General features: G+C 41.9%; 1 protein-coding gene across 1 annotated transcript in view; it reads right to left on the bottom strand.

Annotated features, from left to right (window-relative positions):
* Positions 1-8,162, bottom strand: part of LOC136862884 (aldo-keto reductase family 1 member A1) — a 137,317-nt gene extending 129,155 nt beyond the window's left edge. Inside the window, exon 1 of the mRNA XM_067139157.2 lies at positions 8,011-8,162. Coding sequence (XP_066995258.1) covers positions 8,011-8,085 — 75 coding nt within the window. The 5' untranslated portion in view covers positions 8,086-8,162. The remainder of the gene's footprint in view (positions 1-8,010) is intronic.
* Between the last annotated feature and the right edge of the window lie 4,572 nt (positions 8,163-12,734).

The raw sequence follows: 12,734 nt of genomic DNA, 5'->3' as shown, positions 1-12,734 counted from the left end.
CCTTATTCCCCGACTTTACATACCGATTTTCATTAAATTCTGTTTACCCATTTTCTCGTGACGGCGCTGATATGATCTTAGCAACAAAAATCCATATTCATGAATATCTCCATTATCATAGCCGGTACGGTCAAAATGTCTAAGACATAATTGATCGGAAATTTAATACTATGTAACTTTATTTATATAGTAATTGTCACTAAGACCACTAATAACACAAATATTCAAGAGTTAGATTTTGGGCCTTCCCCTAAACTACCATTTCGCTCAGCGTGAATAAAGTTATTTGTGGCCTAGATTGTAGCGACTTATTCCCCGACTTTGCATACCGATTTTATTTTCGATGGGACAACTAATAACAAGTATTTGAGAATTAAATTTTAGGCCTTCCCTAAACTACCATTTCAAGATTATTTATGGCGTAGATTGTAGCGACTTATTCGCCGACTTTATATACCTATTTTAATTAAGATAGGACCACTAGTAACATAAATATTTACGATTTTTTTTTCTATTTGCTTTACGTCGCACTGACACAGATAGGTCTTATGGCGACGATGGGATAGCAAATGCCTAGGAATGGGAAGGAAGCGGCCGTGGCCTTAATTAAGGTACAGCCCCGGCATTTGCCTGGTGTGAACATGGGATACCACGGAAAACCATCTTCAGGGCTGCCGACAGTGGGGTTCGAACCCACTATCTCCCGATTACTGGATACTGGCCGCACTTAAGCGACTGCAGCTATCGAGCTCGGTGAATAAAATGTTAGGCCTTCCCCTAAACTACCATTTCTTTCAGAGTGAATATAGATTATTTATAGTTTATATTGTAGCGACTTATTTTAGAACTTTACATACCGGTTTTCGTTAAGATAGGACCACTAATAACATAAATATTTGAGAATTAAGTTTTAGGCCTTCCCCTAAACTACCATTTCTCTCAGCGTAAAAAAGATTATTTATGGCGTAGATTGTAGCGACTTATTCCCGGACTTTACATATCGATTTTCATTAAATTCTCTTCAGCCGTTTTATCGTGATACGTGTACATAGACAGATAGACAGATAGAAAGACAGACAGACAGAAATTACGGAAAAGTAAAAAGTGCATTTCCTTGTTACTGTGGACATGACCGATATAGAAATACCATTATTTTCAAATTCTGAGCAATGTACAGACAGAACTCTTGTTTTATATATATAGATATCCGATAGAGTGGTGCGTATGTGTTGTGTCTTCGTGTCTGTGTCTTGTTTCTTGTATTGCTAATATTTTCAGTTGTTGTACATCCATTACTTTAGTCAATTCCATTTGCTTTCCTATTTTCAACATTGAATTTATATTCAGTGTCCCTATGAATGTTGGCGACTTTTCACTTTTCTTAGGCATTCTTAGGGATTCCAAGACCCTCCGACTGGTCTTGAGCTGCGCAATGTTGCTGGGCCCCCGGATCCGAATGCCCAGCTTCGGTGACTTTGCCACCACGAGGATTTGAGTTAATCATTGCACCTTTCATGACTGATACTTCTTTATTGCTAGTGCTTATAGAAATATGCATTTCTGTCTGCTACGACTGGGTTCGCTGGATCAAGAAGGTTTCCAGCCCGCCCTTAACATGGGGAACAGCCGCCTCTTACCACCACTCCACGCTGTTATTATTATTATTATTATTATTATTATTATTATTATTATTATTATTATTATTATTATTATTATTATTATTGCAAATATTTATGTTTTCTTTCTATGTCACATTGCAAAACAATGCAAATAAAATAGCAATAGTGTTACATTTATAAGAGTAAACATTTTAAACTTGTTTGATGATCGAAAAATAAAACCGTAACAAACTCTATGTAGTTAAAATTAAATTACACCTGTAACTTTGAAAAGAGGCAAATTCCTGTACACTTAAGTCAGTATAATAGAATACAGCTTGGTTATATTATAAAAATTACACATCTTGACTCATTTAATTTTGAAAAAGAAAAGAAAACGCCTCAAGTTACTTGAAAAGGAACTGAACATAAATTGAATGAAACTGATGATGTCTAATATATGTTACTTAGGAGACAGGTGTGTTTTTGTAATAGTATACACTAGGTTCATTTTAAGCCTTTTTTGACAGAGCTCTCTTATTCTACAGCAGCGAATAATTATTTGAGGTAAACATGTGGTCTTCACCCATCGCTAAAGCTGTGGTTTACCGAGCTCGATATCTGCAGTCGCTTAAGTGCGGCCAGTATCCAGTATTCGGGAGATAGTGGGTTCGAACCCGGCCGCTTCCTTCCCACTCCTAGCCCTTTCCTGTTCCATCGTCGCCATAAGACCTATCTGTGTCTGTGCGACATACAACAACTTGTAAAAAGCTGTGTTTTACTCATTTTCTTTTGCATCTGAAACTTTGTCTGGATACACTTATTGTACAGTTGCACTTGTAGTGGGCACCTAGTAGAAGGGATGGAAAACATTATAAACACACTTCAGTAAATAAAGCAACTCCTTAATCTTCGAGAAAGAGATTGGTAAAGCTGCATTGCATATTTGTGGCGGTGTAAGTATTTTTTTTTTTTTTTGCTAGGATGGTAATATAGTAAGTGAGATTGAATCAAGGTGTCGTAAAGCTAATGCAGTGAGCTCGCAGTTGCGATCAACAGTATTCTGTAAGAAGGAAGTCAGCTCCCAGACGAGACTATCTTTACATCGGTCTGTTCTCAGACCAACTTTACTTTACGGGAGTGAAAGATGGGTGGACTCAGGATATCTTATTCATAAGTTAGAAGTAACAGACACGAAAGTAGCAAGAATGATTGCTGGTATAAACAGATGGAGACAATGGCAGGAGGGTACTCGGAATGAGGAGGTAAAGGCTTATTTAGGAATGAACTCGATGGACAAAGCTGTACGCATAAACCGGCTTCGGTGGTGGGGTCATGTGAGGCGAATGGAGGAGGACAGGTTACCTAGGAGAATAATGGACTCTGTTATGGAGGGTAAGAGAAGTAGAGGTAGACCAAGACGACGATGGTTAGACTCAGTTTCTAACGATTTAAAGATAAGAGGTATAGAACTAAATGAGGCTACAACACTAGTTGTAAATCGAGGATTGTGGCGACGTTTAGTAAATTCACGGAGGCTTGCAGACTGAACGCTGAAAGGCATAACAGTCTATAATGATAATATATGTAATATATGCTATTTGCTTTACGTCACACCGACACAGATAGGTCTTATGGCGACGATGGGACAGGAAAGGGCTAGGAATGGGAAGGAAGCGGCCGTGGCCTTAATTAAGGTACAGCCCCAGCATTTGCCTGGTGTGAACATAGGAAACCACGGAAAACCATCTTCAGGGCTGCCGACAGTGGGGTTCGAACCCACTATCTCCCGGATGCGAGCTCACAGCTGCGCGCTCCTAACCGCACGGCCACGTCGCCCGGTGCGCCGGTGTAAGTGTACTGGATCTTCCTCTCCTTAAAAAACAGTACTTCTTGAAATCTGCCTTCATCAAGGTAGTCTTGTAGAAAAGAATGGCCAGTGTATCCTTCTCGTAATGTAGCTACTTGACTTCCCTCCAGTTCGGACTAGACAAACGATTGGATAAATGGTTGGCTACATTTCTAGAAAATAGAATTCAGAGATTTAGAATAGGTGAAGCGTTATTTGATCCTGAAATGATTAAGAGGGGGTCCTGCAGGGCAGTATTATTGGACCTTTATGTTTGCTTATGTATTTATAAATGATATGAGTACAGAAATGGATTCACAGATAAGGCTATTTGCGGATGGTGTTATACTGTATAGAGTAGTAAATTAGTTGCAGGATTGTGAGTGACTGCAGAGGGACTTTAGTAATGTAGTGAGATGGACAGATGACAATGGTATGAAAGTAAATGGGATGACAATTCAAGCTGCATGTTTCACTAAGAGGAAAAGTCCTCTCAAGTTTTAATTATTGTGTTGATGGGGTGATAGTAACTCATGTGGAACAATGTAAGTACCTAGATGTTAATATAAGAAATGATCTTCATTTGAGTAATCATATTAACGAGATTGTTAAGAAAAGTTACAGATCTTTTCACATGGTTATGAGAGTATTTAGGGGTTTTAGAAAGGATGTAAATCTAAAAGCGTATAGGTCTCTGGTAAGACCGCAGTTAGAGTATGACTCCACTGAATGGAACCCTCACCAGGACTACTTGATACGAGAACTGGGTAAAATGCAAAGGAAAGCAACACGATTTGTTCTGGCTGATTTCCGACAAAGGGCCAGTGTTACGAAAATGTTGCACACTTCGGGCTGGGAAGACTGGGAGTACGGAAACGAGATGCTGGACTATGTTGCACGTTACGAACTGTCAGTGGCGAGTTGGCGTGGCATTACATATGTAGACGAATAAACTTGAGTGAATCTTTTAAAAGTAGGAAAGATCCTAATATGAAGATAAAGCTGAATTTCAAGAGGACAACTTGAGGCAAATATTTATTTATAGGACGAGAAGTAAGGGATTGGCAGAAATTATCAAGGATAATGTTCGATTAATTTCCATGTTCTTTGAAAATGTCTAAGAAAAATTTGGTTTTTTTTTATTTTGCTATTTGCTTTACGTCGCACCGACACAGATATGTCTTATGGCGACGATGGGATAGGAAAGGCCTAGGAATTAAAAGGAAGCGGCCGTGGCCTTAATTAAGGTACAGCCCCGGCATTTGCCTGGTGTGAAAATGGGAAACCATGGAAAACCATCTTCAGGGCTGCCGACAGTGGGACTCGAACCCGCTATCTCCCGATTACTGGATACTGGCCACACGTAATCAAAAAAATAGGGAAACAAATGATAGGGAATGTGCCACCTGGAAGATAGCCCTAAATGCAAATAATTGATGATCTGTTTTACATGTAAACAGAGCTAAAAGTAAATTCGTGCCCTCGTCCCAAACGGAGGTGAACTGAACGTAGCCTACCATTTTAACCACAAAACAGCTCTCCTGCTAATCTTAAATTTACTAATAAGAAGAATATTATTGGTTTTACGTCCTATTAACTATGTCTACGGTTTTTGGAGACGCCGAGATGCTGGAATTCAGTCCCGCAGGAGTTCTTTTATGTGCCAGTAAATCTGCTGACACAAAGCTGACGTATTTGCGCACCTTCAGATACCGCGGGGCTGAGCCAGGATCGAACCTGCCAAGTTGGAGTCGGAGGCCAGCGCCTCAACTGTCTGAGCCACTCAACCCGGCAATCTTAAATTTCTGGCTGTGCCGTGAAGCGAATACGTGCCTCCGAGGACAACTAATAACCCTATCCGTTACGCTACGGAGAGCTGACGACCAAGGATGCCTTTAACCCATACATTAACCAAAAACAATAATAACGTTTTTGCAAGAGGAAAGGTAGACCTCTGTAATGAATGCAATTAGGTAGATCAGTTCTGTACCGAATTACTGGTTCAATGTGTGGGAACGCTAACACTTCGAAGGCAAAAAATGTGAATTGTAAATCCTTCTCAAAGGAAATAATCCATTCCGTCACCCTTTCTAAATGAGAAGTTGAATATACATCGTGGGTGGGACGAATTGCAAGCCGTACCAGATGAGCAAGCTTGTAGTTTAACGTGATCATAGCCACGGAATCTTCATTTTCACATGGAATCGAACCAGAGGGAGGTAACATTCCATTGCCAAAATCCCGAACACATTGACTAGGATGTGAGAAGCCAGTGATGATGGCCACTCAGCTGTCACGAACCCCCACAAGGACCATTCACTCTTTCAAAAAAATGACCATGCTAAAATCGTCCCTGAAAAATACAGTTAACGTTTGGTGTACTGTAGTTTGTATAATAGTCCGTTTCTTGTCATGAATTGTATAGCGAGGCACTGGCTACATTTCCGAAAGAAATAGTTAAGTTTTAGCTTTAGTTAAAAAAATGTAATGTATCTATATTACGTCCGCCGACTTGAGAAATAAAACTTCTGTAATGTCTTTCGGTGGCCGTACTTCACGCGTTCGCAAGAGTAGGCTTCGGCCTACAAGTGGCCACGGCTGGTTCGTGGTCGAACAGCTCTGCACTCCGACCGACCAACCGAGCAGAGGAGAGTTGGTCACGACTCTACCGTGGCAATATAATCTCTGTATTCGGGAGACGGAGTGGGGCTGGTCTCCACCGTCGGATGTCCTGAGAATGGCTTTCAGTGGTTTTCAATTCTCCTGCACTAAGGCGAAAACAAACAAGACCCAATTCTTTCGCCGACTTGGTGACGTGAGTCGCTAAGCCGCGAATGTTGTGGTCTGTCAACCAGTATTGGTTTTGAGAGCCATATCATAATACGAATGCCGGGACACTGCTTATATAGGCCACGGCCGCCAACCCTCTCACCTTCACCGCAAATCTCCTTCTCCAATACAAATCCCCTTGCCTGAGGGACGACGTCACCGTTTCAGAGGCCCGCCTTCCCCTTCCGGGGAGGAATGAAAACATTGAATAGTAGTAAAGCCAAAAATAATATTTCAGGATACAATCAATACCTCCATTCATTAAATATGCCATACACATTTATAAATCTGATCTAACAAACCTTTAGGCCGAGGAAAAAGAACGACAAAGGGCAACTAAACTTAGCGTCAGTAGGTGTTGTCAACTGATATCGGATGTAGGACTTTGTGGAGACAGATACCCTTCACGGGCAGGTGCTCACACCACTGAGCAAGAAAAGAGCGCACACGGCAGCTTGGCGTGTTGAAGCGATGGCCAGGATGCCAAGTAAGCAGCGGACAGTAGCATTCGAATGCCACCACGGCCTTCCTTAAAACTGTTGTCTGTAATTTAAGCTGATTCGGCAATGTGACAATACCGTGGCGATATTCCTCTCAATGTGTCAGACATTTCCTTCTCATGAATAATTAATTACACAAAATACGTAGAACACATATCAACGTACACAGGTTATAATATATGTTCCCTCTCTCTCTCTCTCTCTCTCACTCTCTCTCTCTCACACACACACACACACACACACACGTGTGCGCAAAGTCAAAATACTGTGTTGAGGATTACGATGACGCATATCACTCAATTGAAGAGAACAACAAGAGCGTAATGGAAAGTTTTCAGCCACTCCAGTTTTAATGAAAGAATTATCGATGAGAATCTTACAGCATGAACACTACTTCCAGTACAGTGGTCTCAGCTTAACGGAGCGTACGACATTTTATAATGTGAAAACTCGATTGACCGGTATTCTACAGTATAAGAACATTGACTCATGCTCACATATCATCAGAGCTTAAAGTAAGCGTCGGGACACGTCCTAATGAAATGTATGCAGGTATACTTTGGTGATGTGAAAAAGCCTGAAATCGTCCAGAGTACACACTACCAACCAAGTGGCTTCGCGGTTTGGCTCACGTAGCTATCAGCTTGCATTTGGGAGATAGTGGGTTCGAACCACTCTGTCGGCAGCCCTGAAGATGGTTTTCCGTGGTTTCCCATTTTCACACTGGCAAAATGCTGGGACTTTCGCGGTCACTTCCTTCCCGCTAGCCCTTTCTTATCCCATTGTCGCCGTAAGTCCTATCTGCATTAGTGCGACGTAAAACAAATTGTTAAAATAAAAACACTTTCGAAACATGGCGCCTTAGCATATCTTTTTCTTTTGCTAGTGGCTTTACGTCACACCGACACAGATAGGTCTTATGGCGACGGTAGGATAGGAAAGGCCTAGGTGTTGAAAGGAAGCGGTCGTGACCTTAATTAAGGTACAGCCCCAGCATTTGCCTGGTGTGAAAATGGAAAACCATCTTCAGGTCTGCCGACAATGGGATTCGAACCCACTATCTCCCGGATGCAAGCTCATAGCCACGCGCCACTAACCGCACGGCCAACTCGCCCCGTCCTTAAAATACCACCCGGCATTTATCCCAATATATGTAGTCATTAGTATGTCGGCCACCAGGAGCGCAGCATCAACTTCACTCGTAATTATTGATCGGCAGTGAGCCTGGACTTACCTGCCAAGTTCCCAGCCCGACGATTGGCATCTTGTTTCCATCAGGGAAAATGAGACAATCGGCTGTGCTAGTCATGCTGGATGGTCAGTGTTGCCGCAGCGGACTCAAACTCACTACTGAAACGAGAGAGCCTAGCCTGTTCTGTTCCTGACGCTTACAAGAATTCGAAGAGAAGGGTACGACTAGCGCCATCAAGGCCGCACTCTCCCGCGTACCACCAGGGGATGTCCAAACGCGGACAGAGATACGGTAACTAACTGGACTTCGAATGTACATGAATAATAGGTTAGACATTCTATAGGCTAGTGGTTCCTTGACCGCGGATCCCTTTGGACTTGAAAAAACAATAGTTGTATCCTTCAATGAATCCTACGATAAATGTGCCTCTGTATTTACATTACGTGAATACTACATATATTAACATCTACAATAGGTCTTCTACGTTAATTACCATGCATACCGGTTCCTTCTGGCGATCAGCCTCCGGATTACAAAAATCGCCGCAGAGGTATTAGTACCTATTTTTATTTACCGCAATTATATGCAGAAAGTCAGTCGGATATTCGAAGGGCAGAAGAAAATCCATTCGACACTCCATATCGTTGCGATGTCAGCATGTAAAAGATCTCTGGTGACGACAAAATTAATTAAAACTCAACCATAGATCGCCCAGCAGAGATGCGGTTTATTCTGCCGTGCTGGAGAAGAACGGGACGTCAAAATTGACGTACAAGCAGCCTAAAAGGAGTCAAATCAGTATGCCTGCACACAGTAGTTGAGGCCATTAATTATTATTATTATTATTATTATTATTATTATTATTATTATTATTTTTTTTTTTTTTTTTTTATGTCCGGCTCCATGGCTAAATGGTTAGCGTGCTGGCCTTTGGTCCAGAGGGTCCCGGGTTCGCTTCTCGGCCGGGTCGGGGATTTTAACCTTCATTGGTTAATTCCATGGCTCGGGGGCTGGTTGTGTGTGCCGTCTTCAGCATTACAATTCATCACAGGCAGGGCCCCATTCTCATAGACGCGCAGGTCGCCTATACGGTGTCAACTCGAAAGACCTGCACTCGGCCTCTTCGGAGGCCACACGCCATTATTATTATTATTATTATTATTATTATTATTATTATTATTATTATTATTATTATTATTATTGTCATAATGTGTTCATAAATATAGGCCTATCATAGTATTTATAAATTGCATGCATTTTTTTAGTAATTGCATGTATAATTGTCCCTCTCTGTGGTGTAGTGGTTAGTGTGATTAGCTGCCACCCCCGGAGGCCCGGGTTCGATTCCCAGCTCTGCCACGAAAAGTGTACGAGGGCTGGAACGGGGTCCACTCAGCCTCGGGAGGTCAACTGAGTAGAGGTGGGTTCGATTCCCACCTCAGCCATCCTGGAAGTGGTTTTCCGTGGTGTCCCACTTCTCCTCCAGGCAAATGCCGGGATGATACCTAACTTAAGGCCATTGCCGCTTCCTTCCCTCTTCCTTGCCTCTCCCTTCCAATCTTCCCATCCCCCCGCAAGGCCCTGTTCAGTATAGCAGGTGAGGCCACCTGGGCAAGGTACTGGTCATCCTCACCAATTGTATACCCCGAACCAGAGTCTGAAGCGGTAGAGGTGGGGTCCCTCGCTGAGTTCGAGGTAAAAACCGACCCTGGAGAGTAAACAGAAGAAGAAGAAGAAGAATGTATAATTAGAAATGTTACGTTATATTGTCTACGCTACGCACGTATCTACAGGTTCTAAAATAGTGAATAAATCTCACTTCAGGAGTAGATTACTATTTATTAAAACGGTTAACATCATGTCCACAAATTATGAATACCAAGGAGTATACAGAAACAAAAAAAGAAACAAGAAACGAGCTCGATAGTTGCAGTCGCTTAAGTGCGGCCAGTGTCCGGCTCCATGGCTAAATGGTTAGCGTGCTGGCCTTTGGTCACAGGGGTCCCGCGTTCGATTCCCGGCAGGGTCGGGAATTTTCTTCATCATCATTGCATCCTCATCACGACGCGCAGGTGGCCTACGGGTGTGAAATAAAAAGACCTGCACCTGGCGAACATGTACTTGGACACTCCCGGCATTAAAAGCCATACGCCATTTCATTTCATTGCGGCCAGTATCCAGTACTTGGGAGATAGTGGGTTCGAACCCCACTGTCGGCAGTCCTGAAGATGGTTTTCCGTGGTTTCCCATTTTCACACTACGCAAATGCTGAGGCTGTACCTTAATTAAAGCCACGGCCGCTTCCTTCCCACTCCTAGCCCGCTCATGTCCCATCGTCGCTATAGGACCTATCTGTGTCGGTGCGACGTAAAGCAACTTGTTAAAAAAAGGAACAAAAACAAAGAATATCGTGAATCTATAAAGTCACGTCCTTTCATCTTGACTTGGTGGTAGACAAATAAAAAATAACACAAAAAACACCATTAAGTACAGCTAAAATACAGGAAAAGGAAGAAGCACAACAAAATTAATAAACATTTTGGGCAATATCCTGAGTATTTACAAATTCAATTTTTCAGGCTCTTTGATTCTCCTGCCACTCCTGGTGCTCCTCGATACTCCTCTCGAGGAAGTACCAGATGATTCAGCAACATTATCAGGTACCTTCACCTTTTCCACCCATTCAGCAGGTACTTCTAAAAGATAAACCCTTTGGATTGGTCTGAGTAAGGTAGATGTTGCAGTCTGCAATCGTACTAGGCCAGTAACATTATCCTTACCAGACAAAATCTGAATAACCCACCCTAATGGCCTATCCATCTGTTTTTCAGTGCCTCTAAGTTTATTTCACTCTCGCTAACTTTTACTCGTGACCTCTGGATAAAGTGCTGCAGAGATCTGCCCTCATTTTCTGCCGATACTGCAACCTCTTGTTGAGGGAATTTCCCTCAATGAGATCACAATCAGAAACCTGTGTTTCGGAGACATCATGCAAGAACAATGCTAGTGATAAGGGAAGTAGTTCTCCATCAGTCTCGGAAATACAGGTTAATGATCTGGAAATCATAAGTGATCCTGTGTCGCAGAGGGCAGTGGTCATTTCTTTGTAGGAAAGCAAAACTTTACCCAGAACCTTTCCTAGAATCTATTTTATAACTCCAATCAGGGGCGTAACGTTAGGGCCTGCCATGCAGGAGGGCCTGGGCTTTTAAGGGGCCCGGCAGATTCCTCGCGAAACAATAAAAATAATATAGGCTATTACTAGCCTAATGTCACTCTGCACGGAAATGATCAGGTCGATTTTGTAGAATCAGTTGAAATAGTTTCTTTCTTTTGCAATTTGTACGTAGAGGAATTGCCACTTAATTGCATCTATCAGCAGTTAAGATATGAAATGGCGTATGGTTTTTAGTGCCGGGAGTGTCCAAGGACAAGTTCGGCTTGCCAGATGCAGGTCTTTTGTTCTGACACCCGTAGGCCACCTACGCGTCGTGATGAGGATGAAATGGTGATGCCGGCGAAATTAACCAATTAAGGTTAAAATTCCCGGGAATCGAACCCGGGACCCTTGTGACCAAAGGCCAGCACGCTAACCATTTAGCCATGGAGCCGGACAGCAGTTATTACAGGACAGCTGTAAACAATGCTTGCCCTTGCCGTCTGTCGCAACAGCGCGGCACGCTCCTCACAAAAGACCTGCATCAAATTATTTAAAAATAACCGCACCAGTGAAAATTGATACTAAAAATCATAATTCAGTTAGAAAAAGATATATTCGTGTTGTGTAGTGCACCTCAGTTTTAATTATTGTGTTGATGGGGTGATAGTAACTGATTTGGAACACTCTAAATATAAGAAATTATTTTCATTGGGGTAATCATATTAACGAGGTTGTTAAGAAAGGTTACAGATCTTCTCACATGGCTGTGCACAAGTTTTGTAGAACATTTTACTTTTGTGACCACATTTATTCGACAACAGTGTTTAATGCTAATAAGAAGATGGTGTAGAAACAGTCAGTCATTTCGGTTTCCAACGAACTCTCTTTGTGCAAAGTTAATAATAGACTAGGCTTATCAATTGTGGGGTTTGATATATATTTCAAACCTTAGTTGAACAGTTATTTTTAAATTTGTTCCTGTTCTTTTCTGTGTTGTAATCGAATAAATTTTTATAACCGAGACCCGTGTCGATTACAGTGTATAGGACTGTAATTACTGAATAATGAAACCAATTAAAATACGAACATCGAAGTGGTGCATGGTTGGCAGTTCAGCAGCTTACCGTTAAACCACAGGGACATTCAAATAAAACCTATTTAATATAATAATCTTCCAATAACGAATATTACCTTCGTTCATATAATTTGACAATATTTTGCATTACTTCTACCTGCTATAATTAAATTTACAGTATATTAAGTTGTACATAGGTTTTATAGTTTTTTGGAAGGGGCCTGCGTTTTTATTTTAGCAGGCGGGCCCGTACCGCATTTGTTACGCCCCTGACTTCAATTAACCTTTCCCAAAATCCACCCCACCATGGAGCTGTGTGGGGAATAAACTTCCATTCAATTTTCCTAATGCTTCTGTACCGCGCAATATGATCGCAGTCAACTGATTTGTGCTCATTTGAAACTTCAATAAAATTTCTCCCACTATCTAAGTAAATCATTGTCTGTCTCCCCGTCTAAGGCCTTGTAGGAAGTTTTCCGAAGATAGTGAGGACAACAATTCAAGATGTACTGTCCTATAAACAGCACAAAT

This window comes from Anabrus simplex, chromosome 2, assembly GCF_040414725.1.
Source record: "Anabrus simplex isolate iqAnaSimp1 chromosome 2, ASM4041472v1, whole genome shotgun sequence".
Lineage (NCBI taxonomy): Eukaryota > Metazoa > Arthropoda > Insecta > Orthoptera > Tettigoniidae > Anabrus > Anabrus simplex.
The sequence above is the reverse complement of the archived record's forward strand: the minus strand, read 5'-3'. Positions and strand labels throughout refer to the sequence as shown.